Source organism: Mobula hypostoma, chromosome 1 (genome assembly GCF_963921235.1).
Source record: "Mobula hypostoma chromosome 1, sMobHyp1.1, whole genome shotgun sequence".
NCBI classification, from domain to species: domain Eukaryota; kingdom Metazoa; phylum Chordata; class Chondrichthyes; order Myliobatiformes; family Myliobatidae; genus Mobula; species Mobula hypostoma.
The window spans coordinates 124140927-124167389 of NC_086097.1; the positions used below are offsets into that span (position 1 = coordinate 124140927).

A 26463-nucleotide genomic window follows, 5' to 3' on the forward strand; every position below is an offset into this window, starting at 1 on the left:
CTTTGTCAAGTATAACTGGGAGGGAATGTGTAAATAGTACAAAATTTGATAAAATCACTGAGTATTAATAGGCTAGTATTGTAGTTTAGAACAAATATTAATTCTCCTATCTGCTCAAAAATCACCACCACAACACACTTTCCTAAAATCACCAACTGTTTTTTACTCCTGACTTTCACCGGTAGGTCTCCACGCCTGAGCGATTAGATTTTTTTTCTGCCCCTCAGTAATTAACGGGTTGCTCAAAATACCTAAACAGCTCACGGCCTTCTGAAAATACATAAAAGATGCTTGCTATAACCATTGGACAAAAGCAACTGATGTACCATTCATATTTTTTTTCAGAATCAGATTCATTTACATCCAAACAAAGAGTGAAATGTGTTGTTTGTGTTAACAACCAACACAACCTAATGATGTGCTGGGGGGCAGTCTGTAAGAGTCACCACACATTCCAGCTCCAACATTGCATGCCCACAATGTTCAGTAAAATTTGAAAATTAGCACCAATAATTTGATTTTAAAATGCTTTGAAGTAAAACATCTGAAGAGAAACAGGAAACCAGTCCTACAGCATGGCAGATATTTCAAGTGTACAAGAAGTAGTTTATACATTGTATACAATACTTAAAGCCCAATGTACTAAATCTCTCACCTTTAGAAATGGAAGATTTACATAGTGTAAATGTGATGTTCCAGTTATTTTACTCTATAAATAATGCATACAAGTGCCAGGCCAAGATATTTTCCAACAAGACAGTCTAGCTACCTAACCTTGATATTCAATGACTCGCCATTGCTGAATACTCCTCCATCCTGGAAATCACCATTCATTAGAAATTCAACTGAAGCAGCTAAACGCGTACATTGTTTGAGTATTAAAACTGCCCAAAGTATCCCTGGCACCAGCCTACCTGTCATTAAGGACATGTATACAGATAGATCAATAACTTGATGTAGGATCCCATCCACCCTTCTTATGGACTGTTTATCCCACTCCCATTAGAGACGAGGCTACGCAACATACGTACCAGGGCCACCAGACTGAAGAACAGTTACTTCCAACAGGCTGTCAAGCCGGTCAACACCACCACCTCCACCAATACATGTACATCTCCTAGCATCACTTTACAATCAGTCCGTGTATATAACAGTTACTTGTACATTGTGTTTTAAAGGATTGCTTTTTTTTATATTCCGTTCTTTATGCTTGTTGTGTGTGTTCTTTTATGCTGCATCAGATCTGGAGTAACAGTCATTTTGTTATCCCTATCTTGAATCGTGATCTTGGCAAAGACGGTATTTGAGCCATCAAAGAGCCTTTCCAGCATCCTCGATATACAAACTAGGAGTATAATAAAATGTTCTCCATCCGTTTGCATCAGTGCAGCTCAATATCATTTTATTTAGAGATGCAGCACAGAACAGGCCCTTCCGCCCAACGAGCCGCATTGTTCAGCAACCTACCTATTAGCTCTAGCCTACATGAGGACAATTTACAATGACCAATTAGCCTACTAACCACTCTGTCTACAGACTGTGGGAGGAAACCGGAGCACCTGGAGGAAATCCACGTGCTCACAGAAAGGTCATACAAAATTGTTACAGAGGACGCTGGAATTAAACTCCGAACTTTGATGCCCCATTTTATTGTTATTTTATCCAACACCCTAAACATCAGCTTCCTCCACCATTGTAGCTATAGCATATGTCATTTCCAAAACATAGTGCAGTTTTTTTCTTGGGCTACTGCCGCAGTACCTCCCAAGCCTGTGACATTTATCACCACAAAGGTCAAGTGCACCAGGTGCAAATTTCCTTCAAGTCATGTATCATCCTTTGAACTGTAGACCAACCTATAGACTCACTTTCAAAGTTCGGAAGTATGTTGCTCTCCATCAGCATGGTTGGATGTGAACTCTGCCAGAAATGTTTGTATCTTTGCACTTTCAGTCTTGAGAAAGTATGGCACTCCCTATAAAACTGGCCAGTTCTGTTCCTATGTCTTATGGTCTTATACTTTTATGAAAGAAATGCCTGCTTGTAGTAAAAGAATACTGAAGCAGAACAGCAACACACTGAAGAGCCTGCCCCTTCTCAAGTTCTCGAACCATTCAAAAAATAGCATCTCTTTCATAGGAAATGCAGCCACATCATCCTATTAATATCTTCCCTGTGCCCTTCACAAATATGTCTTATATTTTGCACATAACTCAGAAATGCTATGACACCCGAGCATTCCCTGTGCATATTTGAAATTCTGTGGAAATTAGTTAATACTAAACAAACATCAAGTATCTAGGTTTTGTTTCTTAAATGATCCACTTTGGTGATGTTGTAATGCATAATGATTTAAAATTAGCCAGCTGCTATATATAGATTTTAACTCAACAGGCAGCATGTGAACTAATTAGTTGATTGGTATGCAAGCATTAAGATCACTTTGTCGGAACAGCTGTACCTGGATAAATCTGTCGCCATTTGTGGGCATTGCAAGTCTATAAGTTTTCAACAGCTTATAGGAAGCTCACATGGGGCTCAGTATGAGGGTGCTGGCATCCTGCGAAATAGCATCATCATCTGTATTCATTTCGTAGTTTGGAAGCACTGACTTCCTGAGAAATAACGTCATTTTCTATGTTCCTCTCTGGCATGCCTCTGTAACAGGAAGCCACCTCTAAAGTCAACATGATGGTGGATTTAATTACATACAAGTAGATCATTTGATCTAACCACTCCATACTGCTGTTAAGTTTTACTCAGGCTGCTTCCATTCTTCATCAGCATAACCCTCCATACTATCGGAGCATGAGACATAGGAGCAGAATTAGGCCATTTGGCCCTTCAAGTCTGCTCTGCCATTCCATCATGACTGATTTATTATCCCTCTCAATCCCATTCTCCTGTCTTCTCAGGAAAATCATGGGTTTGGGGAGCTGACACAGTAAGAGGAGTTATAGCCTGCATAGATAAACCATGATCATATTGAATGGTGAGGTAGACTTGAGGGTCAAGTAGCTTACTTCTATATTTTTGTGTGCTTGAAAAGTATATGATAAACTTCTTAAGTTAAGTATATTATACAATGTTGACGGAACAATGCCAGTAGTGGTTGAAAAGTTTATGGTTACACCACGATAGCATTTAATCAGTGTAAGGCAATCATCAGTAAAGAAAATTAAATACTGATCTATACCTGGACAACATTGGATTACATATTTCAGAATATTATACTTTGTTGTACAGATGATTAATGTGGTGGACTATTCTGGCTGTCGTGCGTCCTGATGAATGTTCTCAACCTGAAACGTCAACTGTTAATTCTAATCCATGGATGCTACCTGACCTGCTCCAGCATTTTGTGTGTGTTGCTAGGGGTTTCAATGCATTAGAATAGGTTTAGAGAAGTCTTAAAGGGTGTTATTAAGTGCAAAAGAACAAGCAATTAATGAAAATTCAATGGTTAAACCTTCTGTTAAAAAAGAAATAAGTTGATGCAGGGTGTGTGTGTGTGTGTGTGTGTGTGTGTGTGTGTGTGTGTGTGTGTGTGTGTCAACCCCGAAGTTAACAAACCATATAATTAATATAATAAATGAGACTGATGGTTTGTTGTTGTTTAGTCATTTAGTCAAGTCTGATACTTCGTGACCTCACGGATCATAGGGTTTTCATAGCAAGATACGGAAGTAGATTGCCAGGCCTTTCTTCCATGCAGGTACTGCTGCTGCCCCGGTTGGGACCCGGATGGGTTTGAACTCAGGACCATCTGCCTTAAAATTCAGTGCTGATGCCACTACACCACCAACTGGCCCAAGTGTGATGGTAGAAATATAAAATTAGCATGTCCTCTGCAAGAGACTGAACAAATGCATTTCCAGATAATACCGATAATTTTGAGCCATTTGTTACTCTTGAAAGAATTATATCAATGTTCAGATTCAGATTCATTTATTTGTCAAATATAAATGTATTATTTCCATTAACAACCAACACAACTTAAAGACGTGCTGGGGGCAGCCCACAAATGCCGCCACACATTCCAGTGCCAACATTGCATGCCCGCTATGTTCACTGAACAACACAAGCAACAACAACAGAACAATGATAACAAAATAATATTCTTTGTTCATGACTCAGGGACTTGCAAACGATGGGCGGAGACTTTCCCAGTAGACTTGCAGATCCAGGGCTTCAGCCACCGAAACACAACTTAATGGTCAATAACTAGAATTAAGAATTGCACAATAACATAGCTTGATTTCTTTTGAGGCATAAGATTTTGGTTAATTTTATATGTATGAGAGAAGAGGGAGATGGATTATAAATTTGATGTTAACCAGTCTTCATCTTCCACTTTAGGATGTGGACAAATAATCAACTCTCTAGATCTGGTTCATTATTTAAATATTTTAATTAGACTGCATGCTCCAAACTTAACCATAATTTGCCTTTCAAAGCATAAAGGCCAAGTTACACAAGGCTCAGGTGAAGGTAAGCCTGAATGCAGTTGAATGTACAGCTCTGTTTCTGAGTCAGAGAATAAGAGAGACTTCTCTCCTGCTCAACTCACCTAACCAAACCCCACTCCCCTCCATACTGCATGAGGCAGCTCTGCTTCCTCTATACAACTGGACACTCCTTGTGCTCTACCAACACCAACTCCCAGCTCCCCATCAAATTTCTCACTTGTCCTTGATCCGTTGTTGACAATCTTGAGCAACAAACACAAAATACTGAAAGAACTCAACAGGTCAGGCAGCAGCAATGGAAGGGAATAAACAGTTGACATCTTAGGCCAAGACCCTTCACTGGGACTGGAAGGGAAGGAAGAAGAAGCCAGTATAAGAAAGTGGGCTGTAGGGAAAGGAGTATAAGTTGGCAGGTGATAGCTGAAGCCTGGTGAGGGGGAAGGGGCCATCTTAACTCACTTCCATATTTTATCTCTAGCTCTACACCTTGGAGTATCACGACCAGATCTGTACTTTTCTGCAGGAATCCTCATCTGCACACCTGACAAAAAGTATTTTCATATCATAGTACAATATGCCTTGAAGGGTCTTGACCCGAAATGTCAACTGTTTATTCCCCTCCATAGATGCTGCCTGATCTGATGAGTTCCTCCTACATTCCTACGTTCCATGTGTTGCTGTGGATTTCCAGCAGCTGCAGAAGCTCATGTGTTTATGGTCATCTGTAGCTACTGACCTCCATATGATCCTCCCTCTATTCCTTCTTCTGTCTTTCCTTTTGACCACGCAAGGTACATGGTAGAATAACATACGTGAAATGCTGGAGGAATTCAGCAGGTCAAGCAGCGTCTATGGAGACAAATAAACAGTTGATCCCTTCATCAGGAATGCATGATAGAATATTGCTGCCCCATAAATCTGGCCTGATTCTCTGCACAGCACATTTTCAGACATTTTACAATTTCTAGATCTCTGTCGTTCTTTAACTTAAGACGTTCATGGCTGATGCTGAAAATTTGGTTAGCACATTTAGATAATTTTGTATTAAAGTGTGTGTTTTCTAAAATAGTTCCCTTGACTAGTTAAAACTATATCCAGTGACTGTGGGATTGCCTTTTAGGATAACTAAAGCATTAATAGAAGAAGATGGATCAAAATGGAGAGAAAAGCTGTCACCAATCCCAGTGGTCCCTGTTTCAGCACAGATCCAAAGAGGGGAAGACAATTCCATAACCACGGTAATTGGAAACAAGTCTCAAATTACCAGTGGAAGTGAAGATCAAGATCCAGGCTGCAGCAATGGTACAACACATCCAGACTTGGGTAAGAAAATGACTATTTAATATACAAAAATATTTGATTTTTGAAAATTTTGATTTTTCAAACATTCCATATCATAGCTTGCCTACAGAGCTACAGTAAGCGTTACTGATGGGACAAAAGCTGTTGCATTTGTGTATGGTGACCTTCAGTTAATGACTACTAGTCAAATTGTTAACCGGAGGGACCTTGGATTTGTAGCGGTGAATCTGAGTCAGTGTAGCTAATCATATGGGTCAGGTTGATCTGTAGTAGCAGTAGCAGTAGTGCAATCACTTGAATGGAGTGTGATGCTTTCCTATGGGGATGTCTATTAGTGGGTTTTCGGATGTCCGTCGAATCAATCTTGGATCGCCGTATACTAGTGCAGCACCGGCAAAAGTAACCACCCTTCTCCTTCAGTTGCTATTTGTAAATCCAACATCATGGATCCTGAGCTCATTCAGACCTCATAGTCCTGTCCCCCTTCGTCACTACTGATTGCCACGGGACCTAATCCAGGATGGTTGGGTGGATTTCCTTAATGTAGAAGCTTTGTGTGTAACTTTAACGCGGTGAGGTGGATGCATGGGCTAACACCACATTGTCCATGACAGATCAAGGGCAGGGTCCAGCAGCAAGGAATGCAAGAAGACTGGGGACCCTTCAGTGCTGCATCCTTCCTCCACCTTCACTGACACCGATAATGTGTCATCATCTTCTGCCAGCACCACCCTGAGGACTTGATTGGATTGGTCTTTGTCTGGAACCTCCTCCTTGACCTTACCCCATTGGTGACCCGATCAGGAGCTGAGCACCAAATGGTGTCACTGTCAGGAACTCAGGCATTCACAAGCCTCTCCCTCATAACAAGATGGCAATCCTCAGAGATGGCTTGATCTGTAGTGTGCTACTGCAGAAGGAATATGGTATCAGAAGTGGCAACTTTGATTTCAGTTGGACTGTCCATTCAGATAAGGATAACATTCTTGTAGTAACTGTGTTCAACAAGACATGAGTAAGGAATGACTCATTTCAACTTCTTCCTAAGAAGACTGTAGGAGAAATCCTGTCCTGCTTATTTCTAATTAGGCATTAGAACCATAGAAACTACAGCACAGAAACAGGCCCTTTGGCCCTTCTTGGCTGTGCCGAACCACTCTCTGCCTAGTCCCACTGACCTGCACACGGACCATATCCCTCCATACACCTCCCATCCATGTATCTGTCCAATTTATTCTTAAATGTTAAAAAAGAACCCGCATTTACCACCTCGTCTGGCAGCTCATTCCATACTCCCACCACTCTCTGTGTGAAGAAGCCCCCTCTAATGTTCCCTTTAAACTTTTCCCCCCTCACCCTTAACCCATGTCCTCTTGTTTTTTTCTCCCCTTGCCTCAGTGGAAAAAGCCTGCTTGCATTCACTCTATCTATACCCATCATAATTTTATATACCTCTATCAAATCTCCCCTCATTCTTCTACGCTCCAGGGAATAAAGTCCTAACCTATTCAACCTTTCTCTGTAACTGAGTTTCTCAAGTTCCGGCAACATCCTTGTAAACCTTCTCTGCACTCTTCCAAGCTTATTTATATCCTTCCTGTAATTTGGTGACCAAAACTGAACACAATACTCCAGATTTGGCCTCACCAATGCCTTATACAACCTCATCATAACATTCCAGCTCTTATACTCAATACTACGATTAATAAAGGCCAATGTACCAAAAGCTCTCTTTACGACCCTATCTACCTGTGTCGACAGTTTTAGGGAATTTTGTATCTGTATTCCCAGATCCCTCTATTCCACTGCACTCCTCAGTGCCTTACCATTAACCCTGTATGTTCTATGTTGGTTTGTCCTTCCAACGTGCAATACCTCACACTTGTCAGTATTAAACTCCATCTGCCATTTTTCAGCCCATTTTTCCAGCTGGTCCAAGTCCCTCTGCAGGCTCTGAAAACCTTCCTCACTGTCTACTACACCTCCAATCTTTGTATCATCAGCAAACTTGCTGATCCAATTTACCACATTATCATCCAGATCATTGATATAGATGACAAATAACAATGGACCCAGCACTGATCCCTGTGGCACACCACTAGTCACAGGCCTCCACTCAGAGAAGCAATTTTCTACCACCACTCTCTGGCTTCTTCCATTGAGCCAATGTCTAATCCAATTTACCACCTCTCCATGTATACCTAGCGACTGAATTTTCCTAGCTAACCTCCCATGTGGGACCTTGTCAAAGGCCTTACTGAAGTCCATGTAGACAATATACTGCCTTCCCTTCATCCACTTTCCTGGTAACCTCCTCGAAAAACTCCAACAGATTGGTCAAATATGACCTACCACGCACAAAGCCATGTTGACTCTCCCTAATTAGCCCCTGTCTATCCAAATGCTTGTAGATTCTGTCTCTTAGTACTCTCTCCAATAACTTACCTACTACTGACGTTAAACTCACCGGCCTATAATTTCCCGGATTACTTTTTGATCCTTTTTTAAACAACGGAACAACATGAGCCACTCTCCAATCCTCCGGCACTTCACCCGTAGACAGCAACATTTTAAATATTTCTGCCAGGGCCCCGCAATTTCAACACTAGTCTCCTTCAAGGTCCCGGGGATTTATCCACTTTAATTTTCCTCAAGACAGCAAGCACCTCCTCCTTTTCAATCTGTACAGTTTCCATGGTCTCACTACTTGATTCCCTCAATTCCATAGATTTCATGCCAGCTTCCTTAGTAAATACAGACACAAAAAACCTATTTAAGATCTCCCCCATTTCCTTTGGTTCCACACAAAGCCGACCACTCTGATCTTCAAGAGGACCAATTTTATCCCTTACAATCCTTTTGCTCTTAATATACTTGTAAAAGCTCTTTGGATTATCCTTCACTTTGACTGCCAAGGCAATCTCATGTCTTCTTTTTGCCCTCCTGATTTCTTTCTTAAGTATTTTCTTGCACTTCTTATACTCCTCAAGCACCTGATTTACTCCCGTTTCCTATACATTTCATACAACTCCCTCTTCTTCTTTATCAGAGTTGCAATATCCCTTGAGAACCAAGGTTCCTTATTCCTATTCAATTTGCCTTTAATCCTGACAGGAACATACAAACTCTGCACTCTCAAAATTTCCCCTTTGAAGGCATCCCACCTACCAATCACATCTTTGCCAGAGAACAACCTGTCCCAATCCACGCTTTTTAGATCCTTTCTCATTTCTTCAAATTTGGCCTTCTTCCAATTCAGAACCTCAACCCTAGGACCAGATCTATCCTTGTCCATGATCAAATTGAAACTAATGGCGTTATGATCACTGGAACCAAAGTGCTCCCCTACACAGACTTCCGTCACTTGCCCAATTCGTTTCCTAACAGGAGATCCAATATTGCATGCATCCCCTCTAGTTGGTCCCTCTATATACTGATTTAGAAAACTTTCCAGAACACATTTTACAAACTCTAAACCATCTAGACCCCTAACAGTATGGGAGTCCCAATTAATGTATGGAAAATTAAAATCCCCGACCACCACAACTTTATGTTTCCTGCAGTTGTCTGCTATCTCTCTGCAGATTTGCTCTTCCAAGTCTCGTTGACTATTGGGTGGTCTGTAATACAATCCCACTAATGTGGCCATACCTTTCCTGTTTCTCAGCTCCACCCATAAGGACTCAGTAGACAAGCCCTGTAATCTGTCATGCCTGAGCACTGCTGTAATATTTTCCCTAACAAGCAATGCTACTCCCCCACCTTGCATTCCCCTGGCTCGATCACATCTGAAACATCAGAACCCTGGAATATTAAGCTGCCAGTCCTGCCCCTCCTGTAGCCAAGTTTCACTAATTGCTACAACATCATAATTCCACGTGTCAATGCACGCCCTCAACTCATCCGCCTTCCCCGCAATACTCCTAGCATTGAAATATATACACCTCAGAAGATTTTTACCACCACTCACAACCTTTCTATCAGCGGATTTGCTTAAACTTTCAATATCATTTATCTTCACCCCAGCCACACTGTCAGCTCTGGCACTCTGGTTCCCATCCCCCTGCAAATCTAGTTTAAAGCCTCCCCAATAGCACTAACAAACCTCCCTGAAAGGATATTGGTCCCCCTGTGGTTCAAGTGTAACCCGTCTCTCTTGTACAGGTCCCACCTGCCCCAGAGGAGGTCCCAATGATCCTGAAATCTGAAACCCTGCCCCCTACACCAGTTCCTCAGCCACTTGTTCCTCCTCCAGAGCATCCTATTCCTACCCTCACTGGCACCTAGCACAGGTAGCAATCCTGAGATTACCACCCTGGAGGTCCTGCTTTTCAACTTCCTACCAAGCTCTCTATACTCACTGTCCAGGACCTCTTCACTCTTCCTTGCTATGTCATTGGTGCCTATGTGCACCACAACATCTGGCTGGTCACCCTCCCACTTCAGAATGTCATGCAATCGATCAGAGACATCCTTGACCCTGGCACCTGGGAGGCAACAAACCATCCTGGATTCTCTGTCACGACCACAGAACCTCCTATCTGCACCTCTAACTATTGAGTCCCCTATCACTACCACTCTCCTCTTTCTCCCCTTCCCTTCTGCACTGCGGAGCCAGACTCAGACTGGAAAGGCCTGCTACTGCAGCTAATCCCAGGTAAGTCATCCCCCCCAACAGTATCCAATGCGGTATACTTGTTGCTGAGGGGAATGGCCACAGGGGAACCCTGCTCTGCCTGCCCTTTCCCCTTCCCTCGCCTGACAGTGACCCAATTTCCTGTCCTCTGCTCCTTTGGCGTAACTACCTCCCTGTAGCTACGATCTATAATCTCCTCATTCTCCCGAATGATCCGCAGGTCATCCAGCTCCTGCTCCAGTTCCCTAACGCGGTTTGTCAGGAGCTGCAGCTGGATGCACTTCTTGCAGGTGTCGTTGTCAGGGACACCGGAGGGCTCCCTGACTTCCCACATCCTGCAAGAGGAGCATTCCAACATCCTGCCTGGCATTCTCTCTACGCTAGACAATCTGAGCAAAATACTTACTGGAACCTACCCTGGCCTGTGCCTGTTCTCGGCGAAGCCTGTTTGAGCCAAAGCCGTCCCACTCTGACTCAGTCCACTCTGACGATGTCCGCTGTATATGGTGGTCTGCTTTTTAAACCTTGGCGTGCTACGTCACGCGCCTGCGCAGTGCAGACCCTTCTCCCCGAGCAGTTCTTTAAAAAAAAATGACTTTTTCGACCCGAAATTCTTCCGCTCACTTCTTCAGCTACTTGCTTCTACTCCCATTCAGTGGAAAGTGTCATCAACAGTGCCATCAAGCAACATTTACTCACCAAAAACAAGCTAACCATTTTGGGATTCAAGGAACAAAGATCAACTTTATGTCCCATATGCATTTACATGTATTAGGAATTTGCTGTGTGTATTGGTGCAACATACAACAATAAAACAACAATCCACAATTATAAAGAATAAAAATGAGTTTAAAAAATAAAGTTAGAGGTTAAAGTACAGATATGGAATAAAATGTGCATAAATGCATTGATAACGGCATGTATTTACAATGTAAGTAGCATTATGAAAAGTGGTTTATCGAACTTTAGGCCTCAACACTGTCCTGGTTGAAAAGTGAATGATAGAGGTTAATTTCCAGGTGGAAGGGACTGCCCGTAATATTTGACTCCATTTAACTCAGTGCAGATCATGCACTGAATGCTGGTAAAGCTAAAGTTCAATGTTAAGAAGTATTCCAATGGTCTGACATACTTTGCTCAAAGGAAGATGCTCATGGTTTTTGCTGAATGTGGTTTCTTAGGCCCAACCATCTTTAGCTTCTTCACCTTCCTTCTACCATAAGATCTGAAATGGGATGTTCACCTATGATTGCAATTATGTCAATATCTCAGAAAATGAAATAGTCCATGCCTTTGTACAGAAGATAGAGACAACATAAAGGCACAGACTGAGAAGTGACGAGTAACATTTGCACCACAAAAATGCCAAGCGTTGACCTTCTCCAACAACAGGAATAACAGCACCTATACACCATGTTCAGTGCCGTTACCAGTACTGTCACTTAAAAAAAACATTTAACTGATACAATCATATAAAAACTATAGCTACACAACCAGGTCAGTGCCTCAAATGACACTCAAAAGCCTTTTATCTTCAAGAGACAAGAATAGATTCGATTAGCTATATTTGTCACGTGTACATTGAAACATACAGTGAAAAGTGTCGTTTGCCTCAAATCAAATCAGCATAAATTGTGCTGGGGGCAGCCCACCACACTTCTGGCGCCAACATAGCAGGGCCACAACTCACAAACTCAAACCCGTACATCTTTGGAATGTGGGAGGAAACCCAAGTGGTCACAGGGAGAACATACAATTCCTTACAGACGGTGGCGGGAAATGAATCCCGACCGGTGATCGCTGCCGCTATAATAGTGTACACTGAACGCTACGCAACCGTGCCACCTTTAACTCAAATGGGATGGATTTGCCAGCATGAATACAGCTTCAATAACATTCATGGAGCTTGGTACCATTCAGGATGAAGTAATCTGCTTAATCAGCACCCAATCCACCACTCTACATTCAGCGGCCGTTTATTTGGTACAAGAGGTACCTAATAAAATGACCACTGAGTATATGTTTGTGGTGTTCTGCTGCTGTAGCCCATCACTTCAAGTTTTGATGTGTTGTGCATTCAGAGATGCTCTTCTACCCACCACTGTTTGGAACACATGGTTATTTAAGGTACTGTCACTTCCTATAATGTTGAAGTTTAGTATTTGGCCATTATCCTTTGATCTCTCTCATTAACAAGGTATTTTTGCCCACAGAACTGCTGCTCACTGGATGTATTTTATTTTTCACCCCATCCTCTATAAATTCTGGAGACTGTTCTTGAAAATCTGAGGAGATCAGCGATTTCTGAGATACTGAAAACACTCTGTCTGGCACCAACAATCATTCCATGGTCAAAGTCACATAGATCTCATTTCTTCCCCATTCTGACGTTTGGTCTGAACAACAACTGAACCTCTTGACCAAGTCTGCATGCTTTTCTGCATTGAGTTGCTGCACTTGGTTGACTGATGAGATATTTGCATTAACAAACAGGTGTACCTAATAAAGTGACCAGTATATATATCATGCTTCTCAAATCTTTGTCAATAAAATCTTACTTTACAAGTTCATTTTTTTGTATAAACTTCTTATAGGTAAAGATGTAGAAGAACGTTTTATGTCCTTAAAGCAGCAAGGGAACGGTTTTGTGAAAAAGACACAGTACAAGGAAGCCATCACAAAGTATAGTGAATGCCTAAAACTGAAATCCAATGAATGTGCAATTTACACAAACAGGTAAGGAGCACGGTTACAAGGATTTGTTTAAACACAACTTGCATGTATTCTTTTTTTATAAAGAGCATTCCTGTAGGAGCTGACTCATAAGAATAGCATGAAAACTTAGTTTAACACACCCAACTGTTTGAAATCTGTCCAGCCCTGGGGGATTTTTAGGTGGATTAGAAAATGAGTTTAAGGTTAGTCAGCTGGGATTCTCGTGATTACTCCTTTTCATACAAGTCATTTTTTCCCTTGACTATTTCAATTTTGAGGCACTTAATGGAGGTACTGAGTCTCCTATTCAGTTACATTTAGTGTATACAAGATCAGGAATGTAGCAATGTCAGGCTGGGTAACAGCTTCTAACTAACTGTTAAGACTTCTTAACACCCTGCTGCGGTTCAGCACACATGTACATTCTGTCTAAATGCCCTGCCGCCCCCACTTCCCAACTCACAGACACACTCTCATCCTGCACTGGTCACTTTTCATTTTTATGCTGCTATTTCACATATTTATTGGACTGCTTGCTTCCTCATAATAGTGCCGGTAACATTATACTCTCTTACCTCATATTTTATATCAACCCACAATCTTCAGGCCACGGCACTCAGGAACTTGTGCTAATATTTTTGTGTGATTGCTTGTGCTGGATCATAACTATATGTACTGCATTTTGTACCTTGGTCCCAGAGGAACTATGTTTCATTTAGCTACATGTATGTGTATGTTTGAATGATGAATAAATTGAGCTTGATCTGAAAGGATTATTCTCAATGATTATCTATTCCATTGCTTTTGGAAAGGCCTCTATTCCTTCTCCTACTTAGTAATGTTTAAATGCTTTAGTTAGGCAAGCTTATAAAGGAAAAATTGTTCTTTAATTGATACTAAGTCTTTGAGCAACCGTTTGGTTTTAATGGTGTTAATGCCAAAGCTAAATGATATGTGATGTAATTGTGTGTCAGAATGAAAGATGGGGATGACGGTCTGTTGTAGCATGCCTGTATTCTGGAATGAAAGCAAGCCAACCTTGATAACAAAGGCCTGTCTATCAAAAAGAAAGACAAAGGGGTTCTTATAAAGGTGTGTGTAAAAATACAAATTCACTGTTTAAAACATGAGTTTTAAAGGTCCTCTTGAAAATGCAAACTCAATGCTTAAAACATTAATATTAGCTAAGAATTTCTTAAAATCTTTCAAGCCATACTACAGAAGAGTAATAAAGTTAAATAAAGACTAATCTATTCTTCTTTATTCTTCCTAGAGCATTATGTTATCTGAAACTTAGTCAATGCAAGGAGGCTGAAGACGATTGTAACATAGCTCTGCGGGTGGAACCCACAAATATAAAAGCATTGTATCGAAGGGCTCTGGCTTATAGAGGATTGAAGGTAAGGCACATCAAATAAATACTGGAATTTTATCCACTACTGGCATTAATAGTTTTGCTGCTATCTGGAGATCTTGGAGGCAGAAATAGATCATCACTACCCTTTTACTCATCGATTGACGTTTATGGCCCAATTAAGCAGTCTTGCTCCTTAATTCAAGGTCAATCTGATTTTTAAAAAATTCTGCAAGCATGAATCATGCTTGAAGTAGACATTTTCACAGAAATAGACATTAGGAACCTTGAACAAGTAATGCTAGTGTCTGAAGAGTGAAAAATTATGGGTTTGAGGGATGAGAGGGCAAGAAGCAGACTTTCAAATTAAAGAATATAGCAAAGGGATTATAATTGAATTGAGACTCCCTTTTGGCAGGTTGAGCAATATACATTACTCAGATGCTGCAACTACATTAAGAAGCAGTCCCAGTTACCGGTAGGTTCAGGGGGTCTGATCAGATATGCCTACCTGTGGTCCAAGAGCAGTTACTCCTATACATACAGACACTTGTGCTTACACTGACATTCACTTTCTTGACAGATGGTTGACAATTGGGTTTGGACCTTGCCTATTGTTTACTTATCTCCTAGTCAGCTCCAGTTAGCTGAGCAAATCCTCTGCCGTTTTACTGAACCTAGTGTCAGAGTAGAATCTTCAACCTGTGATCAGAATTTGAGGGAAAGCAGCAAGATAAATGGAGACTAACTTGGCTGTTAGTTCACCTAGATTAGCTTTTGCTTCTCATGATATCAAAGTGCCTGTTTTACTCCACACCCATAATCAATGAATTCTACAGGAAAAACCTGTTTGTTCATCTTGGCACTCTAAGTTCTAGGTGGACAAGTATTGTTCCACTTCTTTTGATGCTATCCCATTTCAGATATCTAGATACATTCTTTTCTGAGGATCATCATCTTGTGGTGGAGAAACTTGAGTTCTTGAGATTCCAAGTGCATTGCCATCTGGTGTGTAGCCATCTGATGCTTAACTCCTGGTAGGGTCATCCATGGTGTTAAGGTCAAGGGGAAGGTTTCAGACAAAGAGCAATACAGTGGTGGAGCTGGTGGAAGATGTTGACACATCACAATGGCAGTGAAGGTGGAGGAAGGCTGCAGTAGTGAAGGGTCCACAATCGTCTTGCATTTCATGCCACTGGACCTTGACCCCGATCAGCTGCCTGTGAATGAGCCTTCCCACATTAACAAAGACATGCACAGTCTTCCTCCATTAAGGGAATCGACTCTAACATCCCAGTTATGTGGATCCCTGATCGGCCTCTACAGCCACCTGAGGACCCACCAATAGGCAACCTCTTAGGAAAATATCATACCTGACTTGAGTGATCTCACTACTATTGAGATGCTTTGCAACAATGGAATTTACTGATACTTTTGTAAACTGAATTTTGTGGCTCTGGTTACTTCACCAGAATTATTTAATTCTGCACTGCTATTGTGAATATGTTTCTAGGCGTCTTTTTGTAGGAGGAGGAACGTGGTCAAAGGAAGCATACCAGATAAATGTATTTGCACCTGAGTCACTTGATAATTTAAGATGTAGGGTGTCACGGTAGCAGAGCAGTAATGCTATTACATCACTAGTGACCTGGATTCAATTCCCGTCGCTGTCTGTATGGAGTTGTGTTTCTACTGGATGCTCCGGTTTCCTTCTGCATCCCAGAGACCTTCGGATAGTGGGTCAATTGGTGACGTGGTATAACTGGGCGGTGCAGGTCTTTGGGCTGGAAAGGCCTGCTACTGTACAGTATCTGTAAATATTTCACCTGCATGTAGTGATAGGAAAATGCAAGCTACAGTCGCTAAAGTAGGTTATTGTCAAAATGTATCTAGTCTTGCAACTAAATTGGAAAACCAATTCAACTATACTTTTATGGGTAGAGTTAGGTGGAAGAGTTGAGGTCCCATTAATCAATTACATTAAGATACTTCCATTTAACAAATTGTAAACACAAGAGATTCTGTATATGCTGGAAATCTAGAGTAACACACATGTCATTCCCCATTCTGCCTCCTAGCTCTCACTTCATCCCACCTTCCTCCCCTACCCATCTTCCTCTTACCTAGCTTCACCTATCACCTTCTTCTAACTTGTAATCTTTTCCCTCCCACCCCACCTTCATATTCCAGCGTCTTCCCCCTTTCTTTTCAAATCGTCAACTCTTTATCCCTCTCCATAGATGCTGCCGGGGTTGGCAGATGGGGCTCGTCAGCTGTGGCTAGCAGCTCATCTAGGAGAAGGAAGTCTCTAATCAAATCTCCGCTGCCTTGCAACTATGCCTACTCATGGGGAAGACTTTGGGAGTAAACACTGAGGGAAAAACCTGGAGCTGGAGTCCCTAAGGCAGTCCTACATTGAGTCCAGTGGTGACTGTCAACCCCTGCGATGCTGCTGGTACCAAACTGTATTGGTTGCTGCCTTTCCTTTTGGTTCATCAGATGCGTGGAGAGGGGGAGCTTGTTACATGGGCAACAGCTTGCTCTCCATAATGTACTGCCCAGTCTTGCGTATCTAGATAGCGAGAATATAATATCCATGGTCAACTCTGACCAATGGAGGCCTCACCTCACCTCAGATGCTGCCTGACCTGTTGAGTTCCTCCAGAATTTAGTGTGTGTAACAATGAACAAATGCATTTTGTAGATCGGAGAATGACAACTCTGGTGTTTCTTTTGTAATTCCAAGCATGGAAACACCTTTAAAATGTCACTGTATCTGGGTAGACTTTGACAACCTGGAGTCTGGGGAAAGGAATCATTCAAAAACAGGGACGAGGCCAGCCATTTATGATCAGTAATGTCCTGTTTTGCACAGGGCCTCAACAAATAGTTGGGTAACCTCTCCCACATGGAGAATCTTTTCCATAGTACACTGGGAAAAGAAATCTGCTCTAAAGGATGTGCAGGCTTTGGAATATATAAAGATGATCTTTAATACCTTTATTTGACATATGTGCATCAAAACATACAGTAAAGTGTGTTGTTCTGTGTCGTCAACCAACGAAGTTTATGCTGGGGCAGCTAGCAAGTGTCACTATGCTTCCAGTGCCAACATAACATGCCAACAATTCACTAACCTTAACAGTATGGAATGTGAGAGGAAACCGGAGCACCAAGAGGAAACCCACATGGTCACAGGGAGAACATTTAAACTCCTCAATAGACAGCGATGGGAATTGAACCCAAATCGGTGATTGTTGGCGCTGTACAGCAGTTGAACTAACCACTATGTTACTGTGCCATCCCTTTGATCTGCCCCAAAGAGCCACAAACATTTGATATAACGATGCTAATGATTCCATTCTCTCCTCACGAAACTCTGCCTTGATGAGCACAAAGTGCCACGCAACACATTATTAACCTCTTATTTGACAAAATAGTTCCACATTATTGTTTTTATTGCATGTCCATTTGTGGAATTTCAGCAACATCAAAAAGAATATCTTTTCATTAGCAATGTTGTAGAAAACCTTTCCACCATTTTTAAGATCAACACAATGAACTGTCTGATATCCATATAATAGACCTACTTGCTTCTATCCATGTTTTAAATTGGTTGTTGGCTTTCCTGGATCAATAATTTAAAATTAAAATTAAAAACATTTTTCATGCAAATCCTATCAAAATTTGATCTCTGTGCAAAACAACACACAATTGAGCTCACCTTTCAGTTTCTACTCCTTTGTCCATTTTGAGTTCCACTCCTACCTTCTCAACTTCAATGTCACATAGGAGCTTGAGACATTCGGGCTTCTTTGCTCACATTCTGTTGTAAAGATTGTTTTTTCTATTTTACATCATAATCTGCTATTGAAATTTCTTTGCCATTCTGGTGTGATTTTTCAAAGTCTATTTTGTGCTTCAGAGATTACAATAAATGTAGAAATGTTAACATCCCCTTTCCCAAATCATCCTATTTTGGCTTTTAAACTTCATCAGCTCCCTATTCTGCAGACATTTACCTCCACATTGCACACCTTTTAAAGGGGAAAGGTCTATAGAAACATGAATTGTAGTTGTTAAACATCATTTTCTTTCATTATAATTGATTAGCCATATAAATCTCAATGAAGCAATGATTTAACCTTGTCTTATTATCTTATGAATTTGTGTGTGGTTCCAGCAATAGAGGCAGTAGTTACTCGGATTTGTGCTACTGGCATAAAGATTAATCGAATGCCATACAATTTCGTGGATTACAATCATTTTCAAAACAGTAGGGAGTGATTAAGTAATGGAAACTAAGGATACACAACTAATTTGAAGTAGTGTATAGGCACACTGACGGGAATGATGACATAAGACCATAAGACACAGGAGTAGAATTAGGCCATTTGACCCACCAAGTCTGCTCTGCCATTCAATCATCGCTAATCCTTTTTCCCCCTCCTCAGCGCCACTCCCCAGGCTTCTCCCGGTGATCTTTGATGCCATGTCCATTCAAGAACCTATCAAGCTCTGCCTGGCCTAGCCTCTGCAGCTGCCTGTAGTAATAAATTCCACATATTCACCACCCTCTAGGTAAAGAAATTTCTCTTAAATATGTATGCCCCTCTACCCTGAGGGAATGTCCTCTTGTCCTAGACACCCTCACCATGGGAAACACCCTTCCCACATGTACTCTGTCTGGGCCTTTCAACATACAAAAGGTTTCAATGAGATTCTCCCCCATCCTTCTAAATTCCAGCGCGTACAGACCCAGAGCTATCAAACATTTCTCGTATGATAACCCTTTCATTCCCAGAATCATCCTCTGAACCCTCTCCAATGCCAGCACATCTTTTCTTCAATGAGGAGCCCAAAAATGTTCACAATACTCAAGGTGAGGACTCACCAGTGCCTTATGAAGCTTCAGCATTTCATCCTTTCTCCTGTATTCTAGACCTCTTGAACTGAATTCTAACATTGCTTTTGCTTTCCTCACAACCGACTCTACCTACAAGTGAACCTTTAGGGTGTTCTGCACAAGGACTCCCAAGTTCCTTTGCTTCTCAGATTTTTTGGATTTTCTCCCCATTTAGAAAATAGTCTGCACATTTATTTCTACTACCAAAGTGCATGACCATGCATTTTCCAACATTGTATTTCATTTGCTGTTTTTCTTGCCCAATCTCCTAATCTGTCTAAGTCCTTCTGCAGTCTACCTGTTTTCTCAACACTACCTGCCCCTCCACTAACCTTCGTATCATCTGCAAACTTGGCAACAAAGCCATCTATTCCATCATCTAAATTACTGATATACAGCATCAAAAGAAACGGTCCCAACACCAACCCCTGCAGAACACCACTAGTCACTGGCAGCCAACCAGAAAAGGCTGGTAGCCAACCATTGGCTGCCTCCTACCAATCAGCCAATGCTCTAACCATGTTAGTAACTTTCCTGTAACACTATGGGCTCTTAACTTGGTAAGCAGCCTCAGGTGTGGCCTTCTGAAAGTCCAAGCACACAACATCCACTCCATCCCCTTTATCTATCCTACTTGTAATCTCCTCAAAGAATTCCAATAGGTTTGTCAGGCAATATTTTCCCTTAAGGAGACCATGCTGACTTTGTCCTATCTTTTCCTGTGGCACCAAGTGCTTCGTAACCTCATCCTTAATAATTGACTCCAACATCTTCCCAACCACTGAGGTCAGGCTAACTGGTCTATAACTTCCTTTCTGCTGCCTTCCTCCTTTCTTAAACAGTGGAGTGACATTTGCAATGTTCCAGTCCTCTGGCACCATGCCAGAGTCCAATGATTTTTGAAAGATCATTACTAATGCCTCCACAATCTCTACCACTATCTCTTTTAGGACCCTAGAGTGCAGTTCATCTGGTCTGGGTGATTTATGTACCCTAAGGTGTTTCCTAAGCACCTTCTCCTTTGTAATAGTAACTGTACTCATTTCTCTTCCCTCACACCCTTCAACATCTGGCACAGTGCTAGCGTCTTCCACAGTGAAGACTGATGCAAAATACTCATTTAGTTCATCTGCCATCTCCTTGTCCCCCATTATTATTTCTCCGCCCTCATTTTCAAGCAGTCTTATATCCATTCTCATCTTTTATTTATTTTTTACAAACTTGAAAAAGCTTCTAACATCCACGTTGATATTATTTGCTAGCTTGCATTCATATTTCATCTTTTCCTTCCAAATGATTCTTTTAGTTGCTCTCTGTAGGGTTTTACAGGATGCAGGGGGGATATGTTCAAATTTGAGCTCTCAGTGAGGCAGAAAGCAAAATCAGCGTAGTTAAAATGAGGGATTTTAGATATTTTTTATACTATGAGGGAGCAGGATAGATCAAGCATAGTAACCACAAGTTTTTAAGGTGCATTTGTCATTGATTTCTGAAACATTATGCCTTAGAACCACAAGGAGATAAGCAGACTAGATTTAATGGTAAGTCACAAAGCAGAATGAGTTAACAATCTGACAGCACGCAAGTATCTTGCAAATAATGATAGTACTATTGAAGCAGACTTAATGCAATCGATATTGCACCTGAGAAACAACAATAATCTTCCCCCATTCTGCTCTGTGATTACCTAACTTTACACATTCTGTGCTGGCACGTCATTCAATCTTTGATATTGATTCCTCTTTCTTTACTCGGGTGTCCTTGATTGAATTTGATACTCAGTATAAACAGGGGTCAGTAAGTAGAGTCATAGACAGACAGTACAGAACAGCTCCTGCAGTCTATTGAGTCCGTGCCGGCCATCAACCATCCTACACTAATTCTGTTTTTCATTCTCCCATGCTGCCAGTAAATCCTTTCCAGATTCTACAACTCACCAACACACTAGGGGTGATTTATTGTGACCAATTGAAGTCTGAGCTGCATGTTTTTTTATATGTGGGAAGAAACCAGGGCAGCCAGGGGAAACATGGGTGGTCGCAGGTAAAACGTACATAATAGTTCGGCACGGACGAGATGGGCTGGAGAACCTGTTTCTGTAGTGCTATCATGACTCTATGATTGAAACTAGGAAGTTGTCACTGTTCCACTTATTCCATGTTGTTTATAGATTCGTACAGTAACTATCTACTGGGCTTGTTTTCCTGCATTCTCCTCTGAATCTAACCAAACGTACCATCTGGCTGCTGAGAAGGGGTGGAAATTAGATGGGGCACCGTAGCCAGGGATACATAGAAATGGGTGCTGTTAGTAATTCTGAGGCAGGAGGGAGAGGCTGTGCAGAAGAAAACTTATGACAAGACTTTCTTAGAAAGCTCAGAGTAGTACTTCTGTGTTCATAGTCCTGAAGGGAACCTAAAACAAAAATTAAGCCTTATCTTCCTGGACATCTTCCAACCTGCATCCTAGTTCAAAATGGTTTTGGCTGTCAGGGAGGCTGTCTCAGCTCCAGCTAAAGTTTGCAGATCAAACTATAATCTGCATAGTTAAACATAACCCTGCTGTTTTCTAGGTGATTTATTGACCTCCTTTTTAATATTGGGACATAACAATGTTAAAGGCAATAAGCAGTTGGCATCATTTAACTCCCACCTTGTTATTCCCCTCGCTTGTACTTGTACGTCTTTCAGCAGTCAAAGTTAAATTTTGTGCTTCAAATTCAATTCTTCCAGAAAGCTAACTAACATACACCAGTTTCCTGGAATCTGAATTAAAACGCAGAGCCTTACAGTACAGTGCAGGCCCTTTCGCCCATGATGTTGTGGTGACCTTATAACCTGCTCTAACCCTTCCCTCCAATTTTCTATTATCCATGTCTTATCTAAGGGATTTTAAATGTCCCTAATGTATCTGCCTCTACCACCACCCCTGGCAGGGTGCATCATGCGCCCACCATTCTCCATGTAAAAAAACTTAACCTCTGACATTCCCCCAATACTTTCCTCCTTAAAATTATACCCCCTGGTATTAGCTATTTCTGCCCGAGATTGAGACTCCTGTGGCAAGCCCAAAACAAAGTTCCTATTTAATATGCAACTATGCTTGCTACAATTTCTGTTCTGTTAAAAGATTTTCTTTTCTCCAGAACTACACCGCCAGTATCAAAGATCTCAATAGATTACTGGAGCTTGACTCAAATGTTACTGAAGCACGGAAAGAATTGCTGGAGGTGTCTGAAATTCTGGAAAAATTAGGGAGTGGATCCTTCTCCAAGACCAGCAGTCAAGAAAAGCAGAGAAAAAATATCCAGATACAGGAGGTATGTGTTTTATTCTAAACCACCTTATAATTTGGCTTTGGCATGGTATTGTAGCAGTTAGCACCAATTACAGTGCTAGTGATCAGGATTCAATTCTGTGAGGAGTTTGTACATTCTCCCTGTGACCACGTGGGTTTCCTTCAGGTGCTCCGGTTTCATCCCACGTTCCAAAGATGTATGGGTTGGGGTTAGTGAGCATGTTATGTCGGCACCGGAAGCATGGCGACACTTGTGGGCTGCCTCAGACTGTGAAGTAAAGCTACCACTCTAACTATTCCCTCCCTCCATGCAGTGGCTTCGGGGTACACCACCTACCACCCAATGCCCTTAACATACCCACTTCAGGTATGATAACGCCACTTCCCAAGCCCGTGATTTGTACCACTAAGAAGGACAAAGGCAGGAGATGTGTGTGCAGTTTCCTCTTCTAGTATATTTAAAGTAGGGGTTGATAGGTTCTTGATTATTAAACTCCTGACAAATTCAACACTATGAGTGCATTGGCAGCAGGATGTAACAGTTCTGAAGTGCAGTTGACCATTATCTTCTGGTGAGCATTTAGCAACGATGTCCTGTAAGTAAATAAAAATTGAGCATGGTCTGTAAATTGTAGTGTAATTACAATTTTATAATCTCAATGAATTGAAGAAAATTGTAAAGTTAAAATAGGAACATAAAAAGCCTGCCAATTATGGTGAATTTGCCTCATCCCAGTTAACAAGATCTGTACTTTTCAGTATTGAAGAACCAGGCAGTTTATGCACCTTTTATAATAGTTGTAGCTGTATTGCTGGAATTCCTCTGACAAAGTAGCACTATTTTATTCCATATTCCTTATCTATACTTTAAACTCTAATTTTATTTTTATATAATTCTTTACTACTTATAATTGTTAAACATTGTTTTTTGTTTTCAACATTAGCAAATTACTAATGCCATGTAAATGTGTATGGTGAATAAAGTTGATCCTGGATCCTTGAACTGGGTGGACGAAGAAGGGCTGAGGAGCGTTACTGCTTCAAAAATAAGCTTGCCAGGTTGTTAACTAAGAAGATCCATTGTACATTGTACTAAGGAGTTCAGAAATTTGAAATAAGACAAAGAGGCTGACAGCACTCTGCATAATGGAAGTATTAATCAAGCTGATTGGAGTCAGGAGAGAGGATGGCAACTTCTGTTACAGATCGAGATTAAAGGGATTGATTGATTGTGATCATTGAGTACCTGGCACAAAGGTTCAAAGTCCAGACTGAGCTGATTTAAAATATAGACCCCCAATGTGGTCCCTTTATTCATATCTGATTCAAAATAATGATATAATTGGGAATTTAAAAATTAACCATCCATGTTTTTTTCATAACCTCTCCAATAGCTCTCAGCTGGACTGAATAATGTTCTGCAAGTAAACACAATGTTATTTAGCAGTGAACACTAAGACGGTGCTTAAATCTTTTTTTAAAATATTCACTCTCAAAAGTTGTTTACTTGAAGTACTAAATTTAATTTCATCCACCAGTCTTTTAAAACTGCAAATGAATGTGATGTGTTAGTCTGATAAACAAAGCTAGGCCCAGTGTTTAGGATAAAGAAGTTTAACAATCAGGAAGGAAGATATTAAAGATCAAAACTATACAAGAGACAAAATCCTAACTTTTACCAAATAAAATTAACTTAAAGTGCACTATTTTATCAGTGTTTTCACTTTGTTTTAATTAAGTTAAAGCAAGAAGTAGTTCACAATTTTCTTTGGACGATTTGCTGCATGTCACTTTGCTTAGCTGAATATTTCCCACTCAAATGAACTCCAATTTTCAAGATGTTCAACTTATTTTAAAACAATTGAAGTTAAAATACTTTGCCAGGCATCTAACTTCAGTCAAAGTGACGAATCATTTTCTCATTTAATGTAATCCAAGTTGAGCACTCCTGGTTTTTTTTTTTGCTGCCTTTCCTGAAAGTGAATGCATTTCTACTTTTGGAAGTCTATGGAATCTCAGCCAAATAAACATTCTTATAGCGTGAGTCTGGCTTGTGAGAAATGGCAGGGTACTAAATTTCAACTGTTAGAACAATGTTCAACTTATCATAACTTGACTAAAATTATTCCAATTTAACACAGACCTTCCTGATACATTTTTGTGGTTCAGTGTATTACACACCATCGAATTGTTTCCTTATTAACATCTTAAATTTGAAGAAATGTGCACTATTAGACCGCAAGTCATTTGGACCATCGAGTCTGCTCTGACATTCCATCATAGCTGATTTATTACATCTCTCATCCCTTTCTCCTGCATTCTCCCCATAACCTTTGATACCCTTACTAATCAAGAACCTATCAATCTCCACTTTAGATATACCCAATGAGTTGGCTTCCACGACCATCTGTGGCAATGAATTCCACAGATTCACCACCCTCTGGATAAAGAAATTCTTCCTCATCTCTGTTCTACATGGACACACTTCTATTTTGAGGTTATGCCCCCTGGTACTAGACTCCCCCACTATTGGAAACAACCTCTGAATATCCACTCTATCTAGGTCTTTCAGTATTCAGTAGATTTCAATGAGATCCACTCCTGTTCTAAACTCCAGTGTGTAAAAGGCCCAGAGCCTTTTACACTCCTCGTATGTTAACTCTTTCATAAACAAGCTCTGAATAAGTTGCAGCCTGCAAAACAAAATTTTCAGATGCTGGAAAATTGAAATAAAAATAAAGTGCTGAAGATGCTCAGGTTATCCGCCAGCATCTATCTAGGAGAAGTCCACTTATGACGGTATTAAAATCTCACTGTTTGTCTGTACACTACAATATAAGCATTCACCTATCCAAAATCCTTTGGCGCTTACACAGTAGAAAACAATCATATGTTGTCATGTATCTCAAATCAGTATGGGATCGTAGTTCTTTCATTGAGAAACCTGTGCCAGCAAAAATATTAGAAGCTTCTCTTGTGTTTTAAAACAGTGCTGGTATCATGGTATCATGGGTCAAGAGTGATAGGGAGCCCAAATTTTTAATGGACTGCCCATTTTTAGCTTAAGCTAAAATTAAGCTTAGTTTTCTGTATTTCTTCAACGCCTCATCAGAAAGGAAGTACAGGAGCCCAAAGACACACACTCAACATTGGACTGGCTTCAGACAATGCTTTCAATGACTGCATCCTCCAAATCTTTATTTTCATTGTAACATTCAAGATGATTGTTGATTGTTGAAATCGTTCGATTTTCACTCTCAGCTGTTTATGGCATTCTCAAGCTTGAAATCTTGAAACCGCAGTGAGCAAAACAGTCTGAATGGTTTGGTGCTTTTTTCTCGCCAACTATCAGTGACAAAAGCACTGCTTTTTGAACACGAACACGTGCAACTGACGCTATTTAAAAAACATTCGCTCTAAGCATGGTGGGGCGTCTCATGGCCGTGACTGACACTAGTTAGAACCTGTCAGCAACAGTTTCCAGCCCCAATTAAGTAGCATAGTGTCTCAAATAAACGAAGGCAGTCCCAGCAATTTTTTCACTTAGTTTTTGTTCTTTAAGAGTTGTCCCAAATAAATGGCTGCCCGGATTAATCGATGGCCCAATTAACCAGAATCATTAACAAATTAACAAATTTGCAAATTTCACAACAATGATAGCAAACCTTATTCTGATTCTGACCTCCCCCAAAATCCAATACCCGAGCTTCAAAAAAAATTACAAAATTATTGTTTACAGCTTTTCTCTTCGTTTGGCGCTAATATGTAGTGTTGCTGCCGAGTT

General features: G+C 40.9%; 1 protein-coding gene across 1 annotated transcript in view; it reads left to right on the plus strand.

Moving 5' to 3' along the window:
• Window positions 1-26463, plus strand: part of LOC134350241 (sperm-associated antigen 1-like) — a 143823-nt gene that overhangs the window by 98177 nt on the left and 19183 nt on the right. The window contains exons 14-17 of the mRNA XM_063055258.1: window positions 5590-5792; window positions 13002-13143; window positions 14396-14522; window positions 22528-22701. Of these exons, the coding sequence (XP_062911328.1) occupies window positions 5590-5792; window positions 13002-13143; window positions 14396-14522; window positions 22528-22701 (646 nt within the window). The remainder of the gene's footprint in view (window positions 1-5589; window positions 5793-13001; window positions 13144-14395; window positions 14523-22527; window positions 22702-26463) is intronic.